This window comes from Diabrotica virgifera, chromosome 7 (assembly GCF_917563875.1).
Source record: "Diabrotica virgifera virgifera chromosome 7, PGI_DIABVI_V3a".
Taxonomy (NCBI): Eukaryota; Metazoa; Arthropoda; class Insecta; order Coleoptera; family Chrysomelidae; genus Diabrotica; species Diabrotica virgifera.
Genome location: NC_065449.1, coordinates 253,819,499 through 253,846,726, shown reverse-complemented (window position 1 = coordinate 253,846,726; position 27,228 = coordinate 253,819,499). Strand labels below are relative to the sequence as shown.

Sequence of the window (27,228 nt, the reverse complement as noted above, 5' to 3'; positions counted from 1 at the left end):
ACATATTATAAGGCAAAATATCGCGACTTAAAGAAAAGTATCGTCGTACAAAATATGATTCTGTAAAAATAAAATAAAAATTCCATTTTTATTCAGTTGCAATGCGAAGGCAAAACAATCTTATTTTTCAATTAGAATACGTAGCTCAGTCCAGCCCTCTGAATCGACGATTTTCGACTCTTGTTGGAGTCTCATCGGAGAGAACGTAGGCCTGCTACTCCATACTCCAATTGACCAACACCGAGAGTTTATCGCCCACACCGCAACTGACGTGAATGGACTAGGTGACTAGCGTCATCTGGCTATTGAAAGATGAAGTAGTTTTCAATCCTAATAGCAATATTAGTAATATTTTAAAATATTAAAATATTACTAAAAGATTTTTAAATTGAAAACTTATTGGTCCAATTTCTTGGTAACACCTCCAAGGCTTCTAAAATTTGCAAGCTAGATGGATGCTGAAGCAAAGAAGACAAGAGAGAATTAAAAAACTTACAATTCACGACCCCGTCTGTTCAGCTGGTAAATTCCAACAGAAAAATGGACCTAGTTACTCAAAGAAGTAACGACCAATATAAAAATAAAATAAAAATTCCATTTTTATTCAGTTGCATTCAGTTGAATTTTTATTTTATTTTTATATTGGTCGTTACTTCTTTGAGTAACTAGGTCCATTTTTCTGTTGGAATTTACCAGCTGAACAGATGGGGTCGTGAATTTAAGTTTTTGAATTCCCTCTTGTCTTCTTCGCTTCAGCATCCATCTGGCTTACAAATTTTAGAAGCCTTGGAGGGGTTACCAAGAAAATGGACCAATAAGTTTTCAATTTAAAAATCTTTTAGTAATATTGTAATATTTTTAAATATTATTAATATTGCTATTAGGATTGAAAACTACTTCATCTTCCATATAATTCTGTGTTTGCCATAGTAGGTTTCGCTGTCTTCTTTTTACAATTTTATGAAACGGTAAATAAATTTGAACTCCACTGTATGTAGTAGCGAGAAGACTTTCCTATTCTGGCACAAATCGATTTGCAATTCATAGAATCGTCTAGCTACAGTACCGAATTCACCTGCGCGAGATGCATTTAACCCTTACAACACCGTTACATAACCAAACTTTGTAGGTTTTGGGGGTAAATTTGAAAATAATCGATAGTTCGCTAAAGAAAGTGTTTGTATCGACCCCATCATGTGTTCAAATCCAATTAATGTGCTTCAACGGAAGCAACAGTAACATGATTAGTGGTAGGCAGGTAATTTTAATAATTAAACAGTAAAAAATTTTCATTAATATAAGTTCATTTTTGCATTATTTTTGCACCCCTAGGATGTTTTTGTACTACAATAGATATCTATGCGACCTATTATATTCATTTTTAGATGTAGACCTCTCATTAAAATCTCGATTATTGTCTGTTTTTCCATCAGACCAGTTTGTATCTTGAAGTAGTTAATCCGTCTCATCTTCTTCTTCTTCTTAGCCTTCTACCGTCCATGTTTTGACATAGGGCTCTGCCAATTCCTTTCATCGGTCTCTATCTTGAGCAACATATTTCCAATTTGTTCCGTCCACTTTTTTAATATCATCAACCCACCTCATCTGTGGTCTTCCTCTCGGTCGTTTACTTTGGTAAGGTCTCATATATACCTTGAATTTACTGTATATTGTTACTTAGTACAGTACAGTATTTCCACAAGGAAAACAATTTTCTGTACTCGACTGTATAGGTATCACAAATCACAAAAATTTTTATTTAAAAATCCTTTATAAAAACTAAAAAGAACCCTTTCGTGCTACATCACGAAACGTTTTCGGAATAACAATTTCATCGTCAGTGCTGCTTACGAGGTATACATGCTCGAGCCACTAAAAATATCTTGGTAAAGACCCTTTAAATGGTGCAAAAGTTGTTATAATGTTAGTGCTTCAGTTAATATTATGTGATGTTTGAACTTTTACTTGATTTGACATCATGACAAGGTAATATATACTCGCAACTATGTGGGTTGCTAGCGCGAGTAGCGCTGAGGAGAACCTCTCTAAATGGACTCTAGATAGTAACTATCAATACTTGCTATCTAGAGCAACTGTTTTACTTGCTTTCCAAATTATTTGTTTTTAAGTGAATAGATGATCCACTTATGACCTTTGGAAGAGACCACTGTGTTTTTCTGCTTCTTATTGTTTTTCTTCGTCTTCAATTATTTCTTTTCTTTATAAATATATTGCTATCTATCTTCTGTTTTTACCTCTTTTTCTTGATGTGCCTATCCCTGACGAATATTGGCGATCATCATGGCAATCTTTGTCTTATTTTCAGCAGCGCAGAAAAGCTGCACTGATGTTGTATTGAACCAGGTTCTGAGGTTCTTTAACCAGGATGTTCAACTTCTTCCTGGACCTCGTTTTAATGTGTCCAAAGTATTGTAACTTTCGAGATTTGGCGGTGGCCAGCGCGTTTCGGTTTTTCTTCATTCTTCTGAGGACCTTCTAATTTCTGACTCGGTCAGTCCACGGGATCTTTAGTATATTTTTGGGATTTATCTCATTATTAAGATCTTTTAGAAATCCTTAAATTAACTTAAAGTATTCGTTAGATATTTATTTATAAAACAATAAAGATCACGCATATTTGTTATAATTGCATAAGTGGAACACCTTAGCTAAAGTGCACGTTCTACTTACTCAACAAGGTTGATTATTCATTTGACACAGTAACGAAAATATATACAGTTGGAAAAATGAAAGAGTACTCATGAACGAACATGAGGACAAAGAAAATTGTCCAGTGCAAGTACATGTAACAATAATTATTACATGTACTTGTGCTGGCCAATTTTTTATATGTTCGTTCATGGGTATTCTTTCATTTTTCCTACTGTACAAACATATTTACATAACGAAGTATTTGATAAATATGGGAAGACGATTAGATTCGAGATCAGATTTGAATCATTAGTGTGTCAGTCGAATTAGTCAGTTAGGTTTGGGGGTTTGCTGCCGTTAGAGCAGAATAATGTAATCACCTAACTATCAACTGAATACATTTATATGGTATTAGTTCAAACAAATAAATTAGTTATGAGTATGTAGTTTATTCCTGATATCAACCCCATTACCAGTGTAGTTCAATATCCGCTTATCACCATAGTATTCTTTACATCTTAAATGCTTCTGCAAATCTTCTGCACATATTTTCATTTAAGGTCCACGATTCAACACCATAAAAAAGGACAGAGAAGCCGTAACATCGCAGCATTCTTACTTTTATACCAAGAGAGAGGTTGTAGCTCTTGAAGAAGGACCCATCCGGTTGAAGGTGGATATAGCTTTTTCGATGCGCGCTCTTATCTTCTGATTGTTAGTCTATTCTTCATTTATTATGGCGCCAAGGTAGTTATAATGCGTCACTTGTTCTACTGAGGTTTGGTTGACGTAGATTAGACCTTCTGTTATTTTTTGCTAATTATCATGAGCTTTGTCTGTTTTACGTTTCTATTAAGTCCATATTGTTGACTGTACACGCGATTTTATTCGTAAGGACTTGTAGGTCTTCTAGTTTGGCCGCAAATACTATGGAATCATCTACATATCTGATGTTGTTTAGTCGGTACTTGTTTAGTAGAATGCATTTGAAGATTGAAGATTAGAGATTGAAAATTAGAGGAAACAAAATAAAGCCTTGCCTCTCTCCACGCATGATTTTCACATATTCGGTGTGTTTACCGTCAACTCTGAGATTTTCAGTCTGATTCCAGTAAACATTTCTAATTATTTTCAGATCTTGGTTGTTAGTTTAGGTTTTTTTTTAATATTTGCATCATCTTGGCATACTGTACTGTTCTGAAAACGATCAATCGTTTTCTCGTAATCAACCAGACACGCGTATACGTCGCAAATAACGTATTTGCATTTCTGGAATAGACTTTTATTGGGAACAAAGCCTTTCTCGTGCCAACAGCATTTATGAACCCAAACTGGTTAAGGGAAATTTGACTCTCACACTCACACAGCTTGTAAATCCTGTTATGTAGTATCTTTAGGAACAATTTTAGAAGATGACTCATAAGGCTTATCTTACGGTATTCTTTTTTATGTAACCACCTTAAATATGCTTGGTTTTTTCCTCGATTTCTTCTTTTTCTTTCGCATTTGTTCTCATCCCTGTTTTCTTGTAGTTTTTCGTAGTCTGTTCTCTACACTTGACCCAAGTTTTTCTTGCTATTCGTCCGTTTTGTCTTTATAAAAATATAATTGGCTTTGATTAGATAATGGAAAACAAAACAAAAAGGGAAGGCCAAGGAAGACATGGATGGACCAGATCTATGGAAAAGAAAAAGAGAAACATGAATATAAGAGATATGAAGAACCTGGCCACCAACGGAAGTGCATGGAAGAAATAAATAAGAGGCGGGACCCTACATCCGACGCCCTGAAGGGCGCTCTTAGATCAGAGATAGTGAAGTGACTAAAATTTAAAAGTGGACAAAGAGCTTCTAAAATTGCTTCAAATGCATTAAAATCTTTGTGAAGAGTTTTTTGGAAACCAATGAATCCATTTGGGATAATGAATATATATTTCTCCGTACATTCCAAAACTTAAGTAATAACACCGACAATATTTGATCAATTATGTTAACTAATATGTTGATTACTTGCCAATAAAATCTTTTATCAAGTTATGCAAATTTGGAGGAAGTGTTTGATCCAGATTCTTAACCTAGTTATTAAAACAACTAGGCTACAAAAAGTGTTTCCAAATTTTAATTATCTGATGATAGACCAGATAATGAAATCCTTTGTTTTTTGTCAAAATGTTCTTTTAAATTACATTTAGTATAGAGATTAACCAGTGATTGGTATCATCTTTTGCAAATGATTGTCAAAGAAGTACGATTTTATTTATATGTTTATATTTTTTCGTTGAATCACATTTTTTTGTTTTAGTTATTTAAATGTTTTAGTAAATGCATCGAAATATTCAATTTCAATGCTTGTTCTTTCGTCCATACTGTGATCCTTTATTATACAGAGTGAGTGTTATATATGGAACGTCTCAATTATCTCGTAAACGACTTGCACGATTTTTATAAGTTTTAGTGAGTAATGGTCTAGTGATGCGGCCGATATTATGGTGATTTTACATTGTTGTCACATCTTCCGTTTTTCTGGAAATCTAATTAACTTTCTTATTCAAATAAAATAATACTGATTATTTTTCATGTAATGTTCTCTACGCCACAATTTCGGAGTTATTGCTACATTTATTTAAACAATTTTTATTTAGCAAATTATTAAAATCAATTTTTTCGGCCCAGGCAGATATTATTTTAGGCTTTTTTTGGATCGTTCGAAACCAAAAAGGTCTTTTGTAATTTTGATCCTTTTTGAGTTATACCTAAACATTTTAAAACTGGAAAAAGAACGAAAAATGGAAATTTCCAAGGCTTAAAAACACAAGTAAAAAACCTTAAGTCCCAACCTTATTCTATCAGGTCCCGATAAGAATTGTTGGCATGTTTTATTCTAAAACATTGTTTTTTAATTTTTAATTTGCTTAAAAAAATTGTTTAAATAAATGTAGCAATAACTATTATGGCATTTAGGTATAGGAAACAGTATATGAAAAATAATTGGTATTTTTTAAGGACTTCAAAACGCAAAAAATACAGTGTGTTCCATTTGAAATAAGAAAGTTCATTAGATTTCCAGAAAAACAGAAGATCTGACAACAATGTAAATACCACCATAATATCGGCCGCAGCACAAAACCCTTACTAAAGCCTATACAAATCGTGCAAGCCGTTTCCGAGATGATTGAAACGTTCCATATATAAAATTCACTCTGTATTGTCATATTTAACTAATTTATTTTCTTATACTATCTAGATTGATGAACTCTACCGTGAAGTATTGTATGAAATTCTTCACAATGTCGGCTGTGACGTTAGTTGTGAAATCGGACAGACTGCCCTATTCTCCTATGCCCAAGATGCCTTCAAGATCTCCAACGACAAACACAGGATGCTCATGGAAGAGGCGGAACAGAAGAAGGCCCCCGACTTAATGATTAATGTTGAGGTGTGTAAAAAAATAACTGAAAAAAAAATGTAATTGTGTTTAACCTATTCTTTTTGGTTTTTCAGATAATAGAAGCCAAAGATCTTAGACCAAAAGACTCCAATGGATTAAGTGATCCATTCGTGACATTATATCTTGCCTCCTGTACTGCCCACAGATATAATTCATCCGTAAAACCGATGACACTGAATCCGGTATGGGAAGAACACTTCGCTCTGTAAGTATATATATTTGAATCTTACCTTACCAACCGTACTGATGTAGTAAAATTTGGGAACTGCTACTCAGACAGTTTTATAACTGGGTCAGGTGTACCGCAAGGTTCCATCCTTGGGCATTTACTTTTTGTTATGTTCATAAATGACATCACTGATTATATAAAATTTGCCAAGTTTCTTCTATTTCTTACGATAAAAAACTAACATGACTGTATTAATTTACAAGATATTCAAGGTATATCCACATTCTGTAAAAATAATGATTTGAACTTAAATAAATCAAAATGTAAACTATTGACTTTTTCTAGAAAGCGAGAAATAATAAGAACAGATTATTTTATTAATGAAGTAAAACTTGAAAGGTTAACAAAAATCAGAGATCTAGGGGTGTTATTCACTAGAACATTCTCCTTTAATGAGCACATTCTCAAACTAACTAATGATTGTTATAGACAGTTAGGCTTTATCCTAAGATCCAGTAAAGAATTTTTTTGTGACACTACAATTAAGCTTTTTAATGCTTATGTGAGGTCAAAACTCGATTATTGTTGTACCATGGAGTCCCTCCACCATATCACATAGTGATATGATAGAGAGGATTCAGGAGAAATTTTTAAGGAATTTATATCTAAAGAAATTTGGGATTTATCCTTTTAAAGTTTCCTATAACTTGCAGAGAATGGTTTTTGACACTGTGGTTTTGAGCGAAAGACGTAGAAATGTTCAAATCATTTTCATATTTAATATAGTTTATCAAATCATAGATTCTCCTACGATTCTTTCATTTATAAATTTTAATATACCAGACCAAAGACTTAAATGTAGACACACTTTATTTAAAATAACTCCAGAATACGCAAACTCCCCCATGGCAAACTGCTTACTGGCAATGAACGATTTTATCTTGAGTGAAGACTTATATAATATGCAAAAGAGTACTATGTTACATAAACTGTGATACCCTTTTTATTGTTTAGTATACACTTTAGTATTTATTTTATTGTATTGTATAAATTGTATGTTCTTATTTCTTTGTATTGGCCAACTGTGTGTTTATAAATGGCAGTATTGCTGTAAATGTGCAGTATAAATAAATAAATAAATATCCTAACACTTTTGATACGAATTAAGCATGGTCTTCTTCTTCTTCTAGTGCCGACTCCACTAATGAAGGTTGGCTGTAACCATTGAAAATTCGTATCTATCTTCTGTGTTTCTTAAAAGCGTCTATGTAATTAACCCGGTCCAGTCGCGAATGTTTTTCAGTCAGGATATTTGTCGTCTACTTGTCTACTCTATTTGTCGTATTTTCCTTCGATATTACCCTTCATAATCAGCTGTAATAACTCGTACTTCTCATTTCTAAGTATGTGCCCCAAAATATGATGTTTTTCTCTCTTTAATATTCTCTGTCTCTTCCCATTCTGTGCAACACTATTGCGTTCGTAATATGATCGATCGGTCCGTGGTATTTTCAAGATTCTCCTAAAAAGCCACATCTCAAAAGCTTCCAGCTTTCTCGTTGAGTCAACATTAACAGCCCAAGATTCGACACCATAAAGAAGAATAGAGTGGATATAATATTTTACCATCCGATATAGGATTTGCAGATTGAGTCTTTGGTTACTCAGAAATTTCACCATCTTCAAAAAGGCTGCTCTTGACTTCACTATACTTGATCGAATTTCTGATTTCGGATTTAGATCTTCAGAAAGGACAGAAAGGAGAAATATATCGGTTAACTGACACAACCATATTTTAATTTAAAGAACTTATTTAAGGTTCTGTATTTGTACTAATATTACTTTTGCATTTTTAGACCTATCCGACAAAACACCTCTGACGAAACTCTTTGTCTAGAAGTATGGGACTTCGACCCAGCCGAATCTGTTAAGGAAAAATTGGGCAAAGTGTTCGATGTTAAAGGACTGAAGGGCATGAGAAAGTTGGTGAAAGAGATTGCTGTAACTGCCACGTCTGGTCAACACGAAAATGAACTGATTGGAAAAGCCAACATTCCTTTAAGTGTAAGTAAGATCTGTATCATTATTATCAAGAAATGTATTATTATTTCTATAATTTTTCATCGCAACCTATTACGAGTTATTCAACCCGTTACCTTTTGTTATGGCATGTCTACTATATTCAATAGGAATTAACCACAAATTTAATTGAAAATGCTTTAATTGTAGTTAATTGTCATTAAATATAGTAGATTGCCTAGAAATACTGCAAGAAAATAGGTTTAGAACCATCCTTTTACGTCTTATACCTATCTTTACTAAAGTTTGATCTTCGGGAAAAATGTAATATTTTGAAAAACACTTTTAGGCGATTCCTGCATCCGGTATGACGATGTGGTACAGTCTGGACAAAAAGAATAAAATCGCTCGACAAGGGGTCTTGAAAGTAAGGATCGCATTTAGTTCCGAAAAGAACAATAAAGTTGCAGAACAAGAATATAGGCATTTGTTAAGGATTATATTACTACATGAATTGGAAACATCCAAAGTAAGTATTTTTATTATAATCGTTATAAAAATTTATAGTTGTATTTAATGTATAGCTGTTTTGACTATGAAATCGTTTTTGCGTGGAAAAACTTATATGTTCTCTCGTTTATTTCGTCTATCTTTTACTTTCCTATCTTCTTTCTTATGTGTTTGAAACCGAATTCAAAATAAATAACTCAATATAACGAAATATATAAGTATCTGCCAAAAATCTTGAATGGAATCCAAAAATATGCGAAAAAGAAGACACTTATGCACTCAAAATTCATTTAGGTTCTTCTTTATTTGAATAGGAACGGATGTAGCAAGTTTCAAGACATTCGAACTGTTCCTTCAAGAAAAAGAGACGCGATATAACATTATAAGAAGAATATGACAAGAAACAAAAGAGCTATTGACCTCAAATTCAATATAATTCTTCCTTACACCAAGGCCAACGTATGTTCAGAGATTTAAGACCATAAAACATGTTATTTTCGAGAAAAAGAAAACGCATAATATGATTAGCCATTGATCCAAAATTTAATAGTACTTTTCCTATTAAAAAAAACTTGTATACTAAGGTTCAAGCACTTTTCCTCCAGGAAAAACCAAAAGATCTATTGACCTCAAATTCCTCAAATAGAATTTTTCCTGACACCAAGAATAACCTTTGTATCAAGTTGCAAGACACTAAAACTTTATCTTGAAGAAAAAGAAAATACTTAAGAATATACTATGAGAAGAACAAGATCCATTAACCTGGAGTTTTCAAGTCAAGAAGTAGTCTAAGAAGCTCCTCGAGATACTATCATCATCATAGTACTATCATCATCATCAATAGCTCTACAACCCTGGGTGGGCCTAGGTTCACTGTACAACTTTTTTCCAAATGGCCCGGTCTTTCATCAATTTGTTGTCTAGTGGAATATTAATTTTTTGGAGATCTGAGTCTCTCGATTGCATTCTGGGACCCTAAATTGGTCTTATATACATAATACGAAAACTTTTAAGTTGCCTGCAAGTAGATAGTACTCCACTCTAGTATCCACATCCGTTCCATGGCAAAAGATGAAAATCTCTACAAACTAGAGGAGGAATTAGGGACCATGAATTGGGACTATTCCAAGAGGAGAAGGGTGTGTGAACTTACATTCAGTCAATAAGCTCAAAGGCAAGGAAGGCTATGCATACGGTAGAGTAGGTTTTCGAAGTTATACTTCTTTAGGAGCGATTGAGAGTGAATTTTTATTATTCTGGGCACATGCGCACAGACAGTATGTAGTTCGTTGCTAATGTTTCAAGTTATGTATGTATCAGCACAAATTACGTATAAAAATAATATATTAGTGTTTTTAGTAAATATATTATTTATTATAATTTTTGTGTCTTTGGATTTGTCTTCCTCGGGAGTAAGATAATAAGTATCTATTATAACATATTTATACTACACTTGATCTATTTGTCACCATGATCTGTAATTATGTCCGAGATGTCACGTAGACAGAGCGATGATAGCTTCGTTGGTAAAGCATTCTACCACAGATCGAGAGGTCCCGGGTTCGAATCCGGACGATTCATTTTCTTTATTTTTGTTTTAATTTTTGGTATTGTTTTAATAAAAATTATTTGAAAGTGGTAGGTAAGTATTAAAATTAGTTTAATATTTAAATAAAATACAAATAAATTGTTTAGTATATTGATTTCGTTGAAATTATATAATAGAAGTATAACTTCCTACGTGCGTACAAAGTACACACACATTCTTTTTTTAATAGATAAAAAAGTAAATTACACATTCAAATAATTAATAGCATCTCGGCCATACATGATATTAAAACTAAGTTTACAAACCAGAATAAATATTGTGGAGGGTGCAGGTTTTTGCTCCAACTGATATTGAAATAACAACAGAGAAGTTAAAATAATAATAATAATAATAATAATAATAATGGGAGATTTTATTGCCAAAATTGGAAGAAAGATTGGAAACTCTGACTCGGGAAAAAACACAAGAGGAGAAAAACTTCTGGAAAAACTGTAATTCCTGGGACAAGCACACATGTGTGCTATGAATACTCTTATACATACCATCTAAATATACAGATTCTGTCTGCCTCCTCAACTCCATCCAGATAATTGGGTTCTTTCACTCGTACCATTATCAAAACTTTTTAATGTGTTTCTTGTAAAATCTTTACCGTCCTGTTTGTTAGATGTTTTTTCAACAAGTATCCAACTTTTTTAACTTATGAGGAAGAATTTGTAAATTTAAAATGGAATCTCTCTTTAGTAGTAGTACTTTTTAAATTTTAACCATATCTCTGAAGATGGCTTTGTTAGCCAAATTAAATATTTTTACACACTCTTAAAATACTTTTCTTTTCCCATTCATTATATTTATTTTTATAAAAATGTAACAAATTACAGGTAGCTCCCCACTGGTGGTGCGGATCCTTCACTCCCCAAGGAGAACAGATCCTCACCCAACACATCGCCCAATCAGGCCTTTCGCCGATAGAAGTGGCCGTGTGCCAGTACTGCGTTTTCGCAGCCATCCATCAAAACCACGCTCTGAGCCTCACCCTCTTTTCCAACCTATTGGACAAGATAGTCAGAGCTGTCCAAAGCAGCGGTATGTGCGAAGAAGATATCAAACTGTTTTGGGACGCTACGAAAAAGTTACTACCGTCGTGTGTGAAGGTCATAAGGAAGATCAGGAAGAAGAACATAAACGAGAAGACGAAGATGAAGCAAGTGACTGAGGTAAGACGAATTTAAACAAACTTTATCAGTTTTTCGGTTTTTTGGCTTTTTTATGTGGATTTAATTTTTTTTTCTGTTACAGGTACTTAGAATCCTTAACAACATCAATTCACTGGAACCTCCGCCAAACTTTGATCTCTTTCCCGTGATGCTGTATCCTTGGATAACATTCCGAGAGGAACCAAATTGCGACATTCCCTCTATAATCAATGATGCCGTTTCGCAAGGTGCGCTGGATTGGTTGAATCACATTCTCGAAAATAATAAGAGGCCAGATGAGTCTGATTTGGCGAGGTTGCAGAATATGATACAGATCATTCAGTTGGTTAGGAGCGATCTGCAGAAAGCTATAGAGTTTTATGACAAACTATTTCAAGAGTAAGTATAATTTTTTCTGTAACATGTCAAAATTTCGATAGGTACGTTACAACACATCTTGTCCAAATTTCAGTACACATTTTCCCATGAGATCATTTTCGTAAGACCTCCTACTTATCTAATCTGACTTAATCACTTACTGTATTACTCTAATAAACCCTTTATAAAATTTACGCTCTAATACTGCATGCAACGAACGGTTCATTTGAACTTTTTTCTTTGTGTGGTTGTTTACCTACACGCTGTTAATCTACCAACTTCACTGTTTTCGGTGGTTTTGTTTGCAACTATAGAAGAGAATCCATCAATGAAGTTAATTTTTGGACCCCATACAAAATAACGCTATTCCCCTCTTTAAATATTTTTTTCTATAAAAAGAAATATCTTCACTATTTAAATTCATTTTCCGCTGATTCAGTTTGTAGTGAAATTCGATATTGTATGTTGGCAGACCCCTGTCAAAGGGTAAGATATTTCTTTCTAGTTTTTTCTGTTATTTCATATATTTGACATTGCTATTTTCTCATTTAGTTAGGGTCCAATGTGGGTCTTTACTCTTTAGTAAATCCAATGCCCAGGTATACTTCAATGTGGGTATGCTTTTTCTCATGAGGATCTTTCAGTGCGTCACAGTTTTTCGATTTCTTTCTAACGCATTAAATTGTATGTGACAGAAAAAACGCACGTCGGTGATTACATTTCGTCGGTGACATTTATAACATGTATTCTAGTTGTCAATAGATGACGCTATAATCGAAAAAAAATTATTTACTAATTATATATATAATATATCTACGAATATAAACTGTACAATTTATAAGACTATACAAATCAAAGAAAATACCATTTTATAAATGCAATAAACTCAAATTTGTTTTTATACCAAATTGCAAATAAAATTTGACAACTGTCAGATTTAACTAAAATGTCATGTTAGAATAAATGTCATAAATGTGTATTATCACGGACTTACTTTTTTTTCTATCATTTGTGACGCACTGAAAAATGCTCATGAAAAGAAGCATACTAAGTAAATCTAGTGCCCAATTATATTCCAATGTTGACCAAACGTAATCTTAAGTATGACCAACGTTAGTCTCAAGGCAGTCTCAACTTAATCCTAGTTAAAATAAAAAATAAAAATGTATACCATTTTTATTCAGTTGCAATGCGAAGGCAAAACAATCTTACTTTTCAATTAGAATACGGAGCGCAGTCCAGCACTCTGAATCGCGATTTTCGGCTCTTATTGGAGCCTCATCGGAAAGAACGTAGGCACTGTTCTCCATATCCTAATTGACCAGCGCCAAGAGTTTTTTTCGCATTGCAACTGAATAAAAATGGTATACATTTTTATTTTATAGTCGTATTACTCCGTAGAGTAACCAGGTGCATTTTCCGTTGGAACTTTACCAAGCTGCAGACGGGGGATATGAATTGCATAGTGTAGAATTCTTTCCCTTTGTCTTCACTGCAGCATCCATTTGGCTTGCAAATTGTAGAAGCCTTGGAGGTGTCACCAGGGAAATGTACCAATAAGTTTTCAATTTAAAAATCTTTTAGTAATATTTTTAATATTTTCAATATTATTAATTTTGCTATTAGGATTGAAAACTACTTCATCTTTCAATTGCTAGATGACGCTAATTACCTAATACCTTCACTTCGGTTGCAATGGGTGGGAAAAACTCTTGGCGCTGGTCAATTAGGGTATGGTCAATTAGGGTATGGAGAACAGTGCCTACGTTCTTTCCGATGAGGCTCCAATAAGAGCCGAAAATCGCGGTTCAGAGGACTGGACTGCGCTCCGTATTCTGATTGAAAAGTAAGATTGTTTTGCCTTCGCATTGCAACTGAATAAAAATGGTATACATTTTTATTTTTAATTTTTTTATTTTATAGTCGTATTACTCCGTAGAGTAACCAGGTGCATTTTCCGTTGGAACTTTACCAAGCTGCAGACGGGGGATGTGAATTGCATAGTGTAGAATTCCTTCCCTTTGTCTTCACTGCAGCATCCATTTGGCTTGCAAATTGTAGAAGCCTTGGAGGTGTCACCAGGGAAATGTACCCATAAGTTTTCAATTTAAAAATCTTTTAGTAATATTTTTAATATTTTCAATATTAATAATTTTGCTATTAGGATTGAAAACTACTTCATCTTTCATCTTTTAATCCTAGTTAGTTCCGAGCTCGCCCTGATTTAGGAAATCCAAATGTATCTTAAGTTGAGAATCAAAAACTATCTCAGCAATATCTTATATTCTAATAAGTCTAGAATTTACTTTATTTTGTAGGACTGTTAATTTCCAATATGCCAAAGCACTATACGTATTTTACCAAGCAAAACTATCAACGTTCTGCGAACCAGAGGTTGTGGAAATATGCAAAGGCCTTAAGAAACTTAACTACGGATACGACCAAATCGACGGTGAAGTTAGTATGGACCCTCTTTCCGAAGGTACTTCGCTTTTTGAGCTGTACCTGGCTATACAAAGGTTCCACACTTTAGGTACGTAAAACATACCATCTCCCTTTGGCAGATATTTTTCAAGCCAATATTTTCCTCTTCTTAGGAGTTGGTTTGTGCCCTGCAGACTGTGATAGTTTTCATATTAAAAACTTCCATGAATGGTTCCACGGAGGTGTGGCTCAGTGGTTAGACATTGCGGTCTACAAAGCCTTGCAAAGGATCGAAAAAGCCGTGGAGTTAGATCAGCTGGTTCACGTCGACAATACGGTCAAATACAGCTCTTCGGCTGTGGATACGTTGACCATTTTTTATCAGGTAAATTACTTTTATAAAAAATATATACTCGTTGCCAAATGATCCCCACAATATGACGCTGATGTTTCTTTTTCTTTGTGCAAAAATGTGTGCTGAGGTATCAAATTTATTGTTATGAAAAGAAGACCTTCTTCAGATGATTGCAATATGCAGTTTTTCGAAGGTAAAAATTAAGCTAACGTGAAATTACACGAAATAGATTAATTAGACTTGAATTCAAACCACATTTGTGATGTTTCAAGGTAGACTTCTAGGATTATATTAGAATACAAACACGACGGATTCAATATGTTCAAAAAAACAGGGAAGGAGTTGGCCTATATCATAAGAAAACTCCTCATACAATTTTATATTAAAAAAAATGATAATAAATGAAGAAGAAATTCGGACAACTTGGTTACGAACATAAATAAACTATTTAATGACGTCACACCAGAAGAACCACAGACATTACATAAAAACGAAGGATCAGAACTAGTAAAGGAAGTAAAAAGGTAAAGGTAAAAACGTAGTGTAAAGTTGGCAAAGGCCAGAAAAGCTGTTGGTCTTGACAACATCTTGGCAGATATGTTAAAACTAATTAATGAAGAAAACATTAAAATGTTGGTTAAACTTGTCTATCGTGTGTACTCAACTGGTAAAATCCCAGAATGCTGGTTGAAATATGAATTCATAGCTTTACCAAAAAAAAAACAATGTCCGAAACAGCATTGCGACTATAAATATCTCTTAAAAATCACACTTTACAGTTATTCCTGCGTATTAAAAGCAGTATAGACTAAGAGCCGCTATAGGTGAAAATTCTTAATCATTTTAGGCACGACGGGACCCTATAACTTAAATAGTAGAACTTAAAAGAAAACGTTTGAACACTGTGCCGTCACTTTTCAGTGGCACATGCGTCTACAGTGGCGCATCAAGCTTTCCACTTATGGACGGGATACATAAATTAAAAAATACCCTCCCTAATTACCAGAATTTAATTTTTTTCATTTTTTTAAGTTTTATGTGATTAAGACATAAGATTCATCGTAATTTTAACCCACCACCCCCTTCTCCCTGCCCCCACCATCAAAAACTTTATTTTTCGATTTTATTTTTTTTTTTTGGTGGGATGCAATCAATTTTAAAATTTCAAAAAATTTACACGCATAGTTAAGGGTTTTATAAAACACGTCTATTTTTTATAGACCTGTAGGTTGTGTGTACATAACCTCAAAAAAATTTTAAAATTTTTTTTTTGAAAAAAAGTATATAACTTTTTTTTGGGGAAAGCTGCAGATCTAATTTTTTCTTAGTCTTGTGTATTTTATCAAACACTATATTTCTAATTTTTTTCAGATTTTTCTGTAACGTTGGTCACCTTCAAAAATCCAAAAAACTGTTTTTAAGGGGGTTTTGGGGGGTTTGAACGTGTTTTTCTGATTTTTAAATATTCTAAAGAACTCAGTTACTTCAAGTTACATATAACCTATAAAAACAAAATTGATTTGATATATTATGAAGTCTACAAAATAGGGAAAATCCCACAAAACCCCCAAAAAACAGTTTTTTGGATTTTTGAAGGTGGGGAGACTTACGGAAAAATCTGAAAAAAATTTAAAATATAGTGTTTGATAAAACGCACAAGATTAAGAAAAAATTAGGCCGGCAGCTATTCCTCAAAAAAAGTTATACGCTTTGTTGAAAAAAAAATTTCTTTTAATTTTTTGAGGTTATGTACACTCTACCTATGGGTCTATAAAAAATAGACATGTTTTATAAAAGCCTCAACTATGCGTGTGAATTTTTTGAAATTTTAAAATTGATTGCATCCCACCAAAAAAAAAATAAAAACGAAAAATGAAGTTTTTGATGGTGGGGGCAGGGGGAAGGGGGTGGTGGGTTAGAATCACCATGAATCCTATGTGTTAATCACATAGAACTTAGAAAAATAAAAAAAAATTAATTCTGTTAGTAAGTTCTGTTAACTTTTAATTTATTTATCCCGTCCATAAGTGGAAAGTTTGACGCGCCACTGTCGACGCATGTGCCACTGAAAAGTGACGGCACAGTACTCAAACGTTTTCTTTTAGGTTCTACTATTTAAGTTATAGGGTCCCATCGTGCCTAAAATGATTAAGAAATTTCACCTATAGCGGCTCTTAGTCTATTGATAAACACTTTTTGCACTGAATATTTTGCTACAGAAATGTCGAGATCAATGTAAATACATATGTCTTTGCCGTTTTTATTGATTATGAAGAATGATGATTATGATTATGCAGCAGATCATGAGAAGTTACTTAAAATATTAAGCGATTAAGAAGTTAAGAGTTACAAGTTATTTTTATGTAAATTTCAGGTAAAAGTTTTCTGGCAACAGCTGAATTGGCCTGACGTAGAAAGTTGTTATACTTTCATAGCCAAAATAATCGATGTAAGTATTATTTATTTTAATCAATCAGTAATTCATTATTCTTCACACTACCGTCTTTTTGGCCTACTCACCCTTATCTACCTTCGTTTTCATTTTTTCTGAATTTTTCTTTTTGTTTCTACGCTTCTGCATCTTATTTATCTTTTGTTCTAGCGTGCTGTTTTCATTTACCTTCTTGCTTTCCTCCATTTACATATTTGGTTTACGTACAAATATTTTTCTAGTCTTTTATTTACTCCATCCTAATCCTTATCATATTGTCTTCTCACTTCTAATTTTTACCAATTTTCATTTGCTTTCACCCCTCTCTTCCAGTTTTTATTTACTTCGTATATCCCTTCTGGTTTTTTAAGTATGTATATCACTCTTCGTGACACTCTTCTTCGAGTTTTGACATCTTTCGCAGAGTTTTTCCATTTATGTTCCTCTCACTTTTGTCAAACTCCTTTTTTTTTGTTTTCCTTTTCCTTTCCTTCCTCCTCCATTCTCATTTCACCTCTTTGTTCTCTTTCTTCTATCTTCTTGTCCAGCTACTTCTCCCTTATTTCTAGCTTCACTCTTCTCATATATCTTCTTCCACCCACTCATCTATTTTCTCCTCCTAACACGTACACACCTTTTTCCATTGCACATCTATCTTCAGTTCAAGTATTTAACCTTTCTCATCTAGTTTCATATATTTTTATATCGATATTCTTCACTTTTTTGCAGGATATATGTAGATGTTCCGTGTTCTACGCGGACAAGATGGCAGCTCGCGTGGACGGCTTGGGAGACACCCAAGACATCTACGAGAAGAGGTTCGAAGTGACCAACGAATGGTGTTTGGCCATCAACAACATCGACTACGTTCGGGAAACGCTGGAGCCGTTTACGAGAGACCTCGGAATGACTGAAGTTATTGAAAAAATCTGTGATTTGAAAAGTCCGTTGGACGGACAGAGGTGCGAACAAACCTTGGAGAACGTCATCGCTAATGCCATCGATACCGTCAGGAATAAAATCATAGAGTTGCTGGAAACAGTAGTAAACAAGGTAAATTAACCATTCAACTACCAAAAATAGTCAAACTATTTAATAAACAATCTAATAATAATAACTTTTCTCTCTTTAAACATTAAAAATGTACAAACATTTTCAATTTATATTCAATCAGAGAGTGCAGCAGGCGTCTATACCGGTTTCGAGACTTTTTTGCCCCTCTTCAGTAGTCTGACTCTCTCTCTCTCTCCCTGACTGAACCAGGATACTCCGACGCCTACAGTCTCGGATTGAAACGAACGAAACGGGATGTAAAATGATATTTTAATGTCGTTTTATGTGTTATTCGATTGCACACTTAGTCTTTTTCTCTTTTTCCTTATTAATACTTTGAACCAGAAAAGTAGTGAATTGTCCTGAAAAAAGTGGCTAGCTTATTAAATGTAAATGTCCTGTTTCTGAAAGATTTCTTCTTCTTCTTTTGGCATCACAACCCTGGATGGGTCTTTGCCTAGCTGGCTATGTCCTTCTATTCAGATCTCTCTTGTGCCCTTATTTTTAAATCCATAATCATGTCCGTTTTTCTTTGTTGAGTTCGTCGTTGTGAGATCCGCCTGTTTGTTTTGGTAGGGGAGCAAAGTATGCTAAATGTGCAGTCACTCGAGCGTTATGGGGACCTATTGGGTTGTGAACAATAGGTCCTAAAACCAAAAAAAGTTAAGTAAAGTTTTCCATTTTAGTGGGCGCTTGCCATTTTTTAATTTAATTTTCCATTTCCAATAATCGTTTTTTCCGATTATAACGTCATCTATCCATAATTCGAAAAAATGTTTCGAATAATTATTTTTACGTAAGGAATCTAAATCTGCAGTAAAAAATGGGGGCTCCTATTTAAGATTTTAAAGTAACCCCCAACATCACTTTCGTGGGGGGTCGTGTTTGGTGCCATTCGATAGATTTTTCGGAAGTATTGAATAAGTGTATTTTACAGTTTTTCGATCTGATGTTCATTTCGCAAAATATCGCGGGATTCGTATTTAAAATATTAAATTTACCCCCCACCCCTCTCCGTGGGAAGTCGTGTTTGGTATCATTCGATAGATTTTTAAAAAATATTGAGCACATATTTTTTAGTTTTTCGATCTGTCATTCATTTCGCGAAATATTCGCTTTTTTCTTGTGAAACTTTGGGACTCGCCCATTTCCTTACGCCCGGCTCAAATCGTCAAATTTTTGAATTAGACACTCTTGCATGTACTTAATTTACCATATCTTAATCTGACAATATCGAGTATTTTTAAGGATATATATTTTTTTTCGGGCCCCCCTTAACGAACTCCCCTGTGTTAAGAGTCAATATATGGTAGAGGTACATCTTCAGGGTACCAGGTTTCTCCCCATATGCTAATCTGACGCGCTCGAGTAACTGCAAAAATCCCCGCTTGGGCTCCCCTACCATTTCATTAATGTCCAGTTTTTGAATTTTCTCTTTGAAATATGCATTGAAATGTAGTATGATGTACATAATGCTTGATAAGATGACAACACCGCTAGCTTGTTGACGAGCCACGATCTTTTGCGGTTTGTTTGTTAGATGCCAAAATATATATTCACTAATTTTTAATAGAAAAAAGTACTTTTATTATAACCTTTCCGTAGATGGCGCCATCTATGAAACGGCTTCTGATAGAAGGAGCAGAGCTATGCGATCAGGACTCTAATAGTATGGACAGGCTAATGATGTACGTGGACAATAATTTGTGTACTTTACACCGAGAACTGAACGACGAAAATTTCAATAGGACGTTGGAGATCGTTTGGAATATGCTGGCCGACACTTTGGAGGACATCATACAAACTAATGTAGACGTAAGTAAAATGTACATACCACAATAACATAATACTCTTGAAGTTGAAGAGTATTCGAAACTGATTCATTCGTGTTTTATTAACGGATAATATCAATAATTGAAATTGTAAAGTATTCACTATGGTGTATAATAAGTTATTTATTAAATAAACTAAACGGTTTCACTGACTATCAACAGATTAATGTTTATAAAACAATATACATTTCAAAAATGACTTACCTGAAAAGTGAGACAACAAATAGGGCACTCAAAAATTAAAAATGAATTTGGTTTTCACATTAACAAACAAATGATGAATACGTCATTGATTGGAGCGTTCTCATATAAATTTTATTGTTTTAGAAACGACGACCACCTTCATTTTTCGCCAACCTCCATAAAACCTTAAACCTAATGTTGGGTTCGTTCAAGAATCCCAATGACTGTGATAGCTGTGATGCTCTGACCAGAACTGAACAAACGTTAAGGGTACACGGACTAGAAACTACTGATTTAATTCACGAAGTAAGTAATAAATAACGTAGATGTTGATACTGTCGAATGCTTTCTTTAGATTTATCAAGTATATGGGCATTTTTTTGTTCTTGTCAGTTAACTACTCATTTGCCGATGATTTTCTTTTCTTTTCCTGCAGTATCTCTATTACATTTGCATATATTGGCTATTCGTATTTCTCAATATAATAAATATATTAGTAAATAATGGTTCTAGTAATCAATGAAAAACGGTTAATTGCATCTAGGAAGAAAACATGCAGAAGTCTTCCTGTTTAGGACAGTAGTAAAGAGGGAGAAAACATATGTACACTATTACGTTTCTTCTTAGCCTTCTATCGTCCATTTTTTAGCAAAGGCCTCTTCCAACTTCTTCCATCGATCTCTATCCTGAGCAACATATTTCTAGTTTATTCTGGCTATGGTGTCATCTACTCATCTCATCTGTGGTCTTTCTTTTGGTCGTCTACCTTTGTAAGGTCTCCAATGTTGTATTGTTGCGCTCCAACGTTGGTCTTTTTGTCTAGCAGTGTGGCCTACGAAGCTCCATTTGAGTTTTTCTTGTGATATCCTCGACTTTTGTTTTTGATCTTACCCAATCGTTCCTCTTTATATCCGACAGTTGAATACCTCACATTGCCCTGTCTGTTTGGCTACGTTTTCATTTTGCCTAGACTTGCCAGTGCGAAGGAGGCACTGTTTGAACACTTTGCTTCTCGAGGATTGAGGTTCTTAGTTTCCAAATCTTGTCCATGCCAGTCTTACTCATTACTATGTTTATTAAAAATAAGCCACAAATTTACTTTAAAATAAGTTTATTTTGACGTTTGGATATCCACTTCGGAAGTCATTCTCAAAATACAAAAACTATTAAACTTTGATGTTACTCATCAGGAAGTGGAGAAAATTTCTCAGCATTTACCAGCTGACGATAAAGACTATAGAGTACTATGTAAAATTGAATTGGAAAAGTCTAATAAAATTAAACAGAAAATGAGCGAAGAGGAACTAAGAGCTGTAAGAATTTTAAAAGATGATGACTCCATAATTATTCTACCAGCACATAATGGAAATGCAACTGTTATATGGGTTAGGGCCCTGAATGTAACGAATGAAAGTTTGGTCTCTTGTCAATATACTGTTTCTTGTGATACTGATGTTTACAATATATTTTTAATGTTGTTCTGAAGCTATTTTCTTGTGGCATTTTTGCAATGCCACAGTTTTGATGGGAAATAAGCCACAATTTTACTAAAAAAATGATTTTATTAACGTTTCGACGTCCAAATCGGATGCCGTTGTCAAAATAAAAAAAAAATATTATTGAATTAAACAAAAATGTTCTTGCTTAGAAAAAGAATTCTTCTAATAATTTATTTAATCTGACTTATTTGTAACGGCAATTCAGACATATATTATACATTTTAAAGTAGAAGACTTTAAAATGATATTGCCAATATTTATGAGTTGCGTTCCTGGGACGACTTTATTGAAAGATAGTTAATAAAAATGATTTTATTAACGTCGAAACGTTAATAAAATTATTTTTTTAGTAAAATTGTAGCTTTTTCAAATATATTTTAATTTATATCTATGCGAAGTACTATATGGTTAACAAATGCAACAGGTCAATACATATTAACAAATTCAAGTGATCAAATACGTTATCGTGGCTAAAAGGATCGAGTTATCCAAAGCCATTAAAAAAATAAAAATAAAGAAAGTGTGTGTACTTTGTACGCACGTAAGAAGTTATACTTCTATTATACACTGTGTCCGTAAAGTATGGAACAAATTCTTTTTTAGCTCAACAGAGCATTTTAAGAAATAATCCTGAAATACGTCGATTTTTGATTTTAATTTACCGTATTTTAAAATAATATTCTAATATACAGGGTGAATTATTTTCGAGTAATGACGTCACCGTCATTTTTTCTTAATGGAACACCCCCATTTTGTCTCAATTTTCGGATTACTTTAGCTGAGCTGATTCCAAAAATGTATCACATGTTGATTCAAATTGGTACAGGGTGGACAAAAATAAAATAGTTTTGTGTGTGTCATAATATTAAATTTTAATTAATTTTTGATATTAAATTAAAATATTAAATTAAACAATATCAAAAATTAATTAAAATCAAAAATTAATTAAAATCTCAAAAATACAATAAGTATTTTTGATAATATTGTTATATTAACTAACGCGTTACTTTATGAACACACACAAAACTATTGTATTTTTGTCCACCCTGTACCAATTTGAATCAACATGTGATAAATTTTTGGAATCAGCTCAGCTAGAGTAATCCGAAAATTGAGACAAAATGGGGGTGTTCTATTTAAAAAACATGACGGTAACGTCACTACTCGAAAGTAATTCACCCTGTATATTAGAATATTATTTTAAAATATGGTAAATTAAAATCTAAAATCGACGTGTTTCAGGATTATTTCTTAAAATGCTCTGTTTAGCTAAAAAAGAATTTGTTCCATACTTTACGGACACAGTGTATAATTTGAACGAAATAAATATACTTAACAGTTACAATACAAAAAATTAACAATAATTACCAAAAATTAACCAAAAATTAAACAATGCCAAATATTAAAAAAAAAAGAAAAAAGTATGAATCGTCCGGGATTTGAACCCGCAATCTCGCGATTTCTCGATCTCTGGTCTAATGCTCTACCAACCAGGCCATCAAGGCGCATGTTACTGACGTTTCAGATATACATAATTACACATCACGGTGACAAGTGAAATATAAAAATAGATCTTTTATTATTTTACGCCCAAGGAAGACAAATCCAAAGACACAAAATTATAATAAATAATAGGTACATTCACTAAAAAACACTAATATATTATTTTAATGGCCTATTTGCGCTGATACATAATTTGAAAGATTAGCAACTAAACGCCATACTGTCTGTGTGCGCATGCGCGCAGATTTATGAAAAAATTTACTCTCAATCGCGCCTTCTTCTTCTGTAAGTTCCATCTTCTATCGAAGGTTGGAAATCATCATAGCAATGCGGACCCTGTTGACTGCCGCTCTAAATAGCTCTGCACTACTGCATTCGAACCATTCCCGTAAGTTTTTAAGCCAGGATGTTCTTCGTCTTCCCACATTTCGCTTTCCTCGGATTTTGCCTTGCATAACAAGTTGTAATAATGAGTATTTTTGCCCTCTCATCACATGTCCCAAGTACTCAAGTTTTCGTCTTTTGATAGTTAGTATTATTTCCGGTTGATTTCCTATCCTTCTAGTTACTTCCACGTTCGACATTCTTTGAATCCATGATATTCGTAGGATTCTTCTGTAACACCAAAATTCAAAGGCGGCCAACTTATTCAAATGGGCTTGTTTCAACGTCCACGCTTCCAAGCCGTAAAGAAGAGTAGAGAACACATAACATCGAAGCATCCTTAGACGTAGTTCTAATCTTATATCCCGACAACAAAGAAACTTTTTAAGTTTAATGAATGATGCACGTGCTATTTCAATACGTGTCTTAATTTCTTTGGTTTGGTCTACATTTGATGTTATCCATGTTCCTAAGTATTTGTAGTTATCCACACTCTCAATCACAGTATCTTCAATAGTTAATTGGATGTTTACTTGTGCTGATTTAGTTATGATCATGCATTTAGTTTTCTTTAAATTCATCTTCAGTCCGTACTCATGACAGCGTTCATTAAGGCGTTGCATAACGTTCTATAAATCATTGTTGTTATCTGTTATTATTACTGTATCGTCTGCAAAACGTAAGTTGTTTAAAACTTCTCCATTGATAGATATACCTTCTATTGAATTTGAGAGCGCTTCTTGAAATACCGCTTCACTGTAGACATTGAAAAGTAGTGGAGACAGCACGCAACCCTGACGGACTCCTCTCTGTATTTTGATATCTTGGGTGTCCTGGTTGTCAACTCTTACCTTGGCAGTTTGATTCCAATATATATTAGATATAATTTTCAATCGCGCCTAAAGAAGTATAACTTCAAAAAACTGTTATATATACCTATTATGAGAATGATTTCCGAAATGGAAATCGAAAGTCAAAATAAACTCATTTCAAAGTATAAAGTTGTGGTTTATTTTTAATAAAATAAGATTTCATTGGTATTGATAGTAACTATAACTGTTATACGTCTGGGATCTATTTGTATAGGATTCTGTATTTGTCTGATTTAAAATAAAATTGGTTGTGATGACATAAATAAGTGGTAAAACTTTTTAAGGACGTTCCCAATCGATTTGTTTATGGATACAAAATAAATAAAACTGATTTTCTTTTAGGTACACAAAAATTTAACCGCCAAATTCAAAAACACAAAAGATTCTCCATTCGGAGAGATCTCAGTTAGAGCCAAATTCCAAGACAACGATCTCATCGTTGAAGTAATGAACGCCAGAAACCTGATGGCCATGGATTCGAACGGATCCTGTGATTCCTTCGTACGGGTTCACCTGTTACCCGAGCACAAGTTCATTGGGATAGAGAAACCGAAGACTAAAACCCACAACCGGATGCAGTTTCCACTGTACGACGAACAATTCACATTGTAAGTACAAGCCGACACAAATATCTCAAACCACCAAGGTCAGACCGCCCGCAAGTTTTGGTTACGCGACGTTGTCAGATCAATCAAGTTTCAAAAGTTTTTCGGTTTTTTATTTGTTACTCTGATACGAAAACGCTAAAAGCACAGTGGGTGCCAGTGAAACGACACACTACCCCTGATATTGTCCTTTTCATGATCATTTTTCAGTGCGTAACAAATAATAGGAAAAAAGGTAAGTCCGTGATAATACACATTTATGACATTTATTCTAACATGACATTTTAGTTAAATCTGACAGTTGTCACATTTTATTTTCAATTTGGAATAAAAACAAATCAAATGTGTTTCTTGCATATAAAATGGTATTTTCTTTGATTTGTATAGTCTTATAAATTATAGAGATTATATTTGTAATATTATTATCCAATTAAAAAAAAATTATTTTTTTATTATGGCGCCATCTATCGACAACTAGAATAATCACCGAACTAGAAATAATTAGCGAAGTAATCACCGACGTGCCTTTTTTTCTGTCATATACAATTTAATACGTTAGAAAGAAATCGTAAAACTGTGACGCACTGAAAGATGATCATGAGAAAAAGAATAACCGAAATAATATTGAATAATAATATTTTGAATAATAATAATCCTAATGTATTCCTAAATTAATAACTATTCGACGATTTTATCTGGCATTGTCGCAAAACCACCGATTTCGTGCACAATGCATTTTAAATGGATGTTTACTCTTTGCACGAACGCGTTCAACTGAAGTCCCCTCTCTTTGATTCGCTACCCGAGTGACTTGGCGGTTTCAAATAATTCTGTACAATTGTACTTTGAGATGATTTCCATCGATTTGGATTCGTAATTATTTATTGCTTCAGCATCATTTTCTTTTTTATAGCTTTTAAATGATTAACTTTTTATTTGTAGCAATTTAACTTGCGACCAGAGGCAGATAGAAGATGCTTTAATACTGTTTAGCGTCAAAGATAAAGATTTGTTGGGATATAACAATCAGTATATCGGCGAGGCTTTCTTGCCGTTTAGCGAGATAGAAGACACTTCGGAGTATATCACCAACTTGTCTCAAGTTCATTTACCCTTGGACAGGCCTACAGAAAGCAGTAAGTACAGTACATATATTTAGTTTATTATATATAATATTTAGTCTGTTCTATAGTTTATTAAATCATTTTAATTGATCAGTAAAGAAGAGGATAAGCTTAGTTGTCTTGCTTAATATTGGTGGGATTATTTATACAGTGTGTTCCAAGAAAGTTTTATAAAACTGTTTAAACCTATTTTATCTTCGCTACCAATCATTATTTTTCATTTTTGCTATTTTCGAAATAATGCTCTGAAATGTTTATACTTGATTATGGATTTCCACGTCTTGCTGAACATTTTAGCATGTAACATTCCTCCATTTTTATAAAACTTTTTAAGACACATTGTATGTCAGGAATAACCATTTTCCTAGTAAAATAATATGTAGAACTTTAAATCTAATGCACCAAGAGCTAGCAACGTCGGAAAAAAATTATTTTAAGACAACTGGTTCTTTAATATATTATTCCCTATGCTTCCTCGAACACCGCACCGGCCATCTGGCTGCTGATACAGGTTGCGTTCATTACTGCGCAGCACATTTGTACAGGTAAACATATCGAATTTAAAATTATTGTAAGAGGAAAAATTATTTTGTCATTACTTTTTAAACATTATTATAAATATGAACTATAATTGCCAGACATTTTTGTGGTTTAAAAAGTAATGACAAAAAAAATGTTTCGTCCTAAAATAATTTAAATTCAATATACAAGGTGATTGATGAGTGTGATAAAGCTCAGTAGATCCGCTATAGTAATAGATAGCAATAAAAGTTGATAACAAAAATTGTAGCTAACATTGCGCTTCACATTACAAAATTAGTTAGAATGTTACAGGGTGTTCGATAACATAGTGGCAAACCAAACTTATGTTTTTTTTAAATGGAACACCCTATATTTTATTTTATATTCGAAATTTTCTTCACAAACATTCCCATCACAAAAATATAAAGGTGTGTTATGTTAATATAGGGCTTTTACAAAGTTATAACAATTTTTTTATGAAAAACGTAACAAGTTCAGCTCCCTGTATAAATAAAAATAAG

The 27,228-nt window shown here is 33.4% G+C and overlaps 1 protein-coding gene across 9 annotated transcripts in view; it reads left to right on the top strand.

Moving 5' to 3' along the window:
• The window catches only part of LOC114330332 (protein unc-13 homolog 4B), a 136,197-nt gene that overhangs the window by 108,028 nt on the left and 941 nt on the right, over positions 1-27,228 (top strand). For all 9 annotated transcript variants that reach the window (XM_028279657.2, XM_028279687.2, XM_028279677.2 and 6 more), the window contains 14 exons: positions 5,896-6,087; positions 6,153-6,304; positions 8,125-8,332; positions 8,637-8,816; positions 11,228-11,563; positions 11,646-11,941; positions 14,239-14,453; positions 14,518-14,729; positions 17,074-17,148; positions 17,860-18,183; positions 19,789-19,998; positions 20,343-20,504; positions 24,799-25,064; positions 26,004-26,197. In XM_028279657.2, coding sequence (XP_028135458.2) covers positions 5,896-6,087; positions 6,153-6,304; positions 8,125-8,332; positions 8,637-8,816; positions 11,228-11,563; positions 11,646-11,941; positions 14,239-14,453; positions 14,518-14,729; positions 17,074-17,148; positions 17,860-18,183; positions 19,789-19,998; positions 20,343-20,504; positions 24,799-25,064; positions 26,004-26,197 — 3,022 coding nt within the window. The remainder of the gene's footprint in view (positions 1-5,895; positions 6,088-6,152; positions 6,305-8,124; positions 8,333-8,636; positions 8,817-11,227; positions 11,564-11,645; positions 11,942-14,238; positions 14,454-14,517; positions 14,730-17,073; positions 17,149-17,859; positions 18,184-19,788; positions 19,999-20,342; positions 20,505-24,798; positions 25,065-26,003; positions 26,198-27,228) is intronic.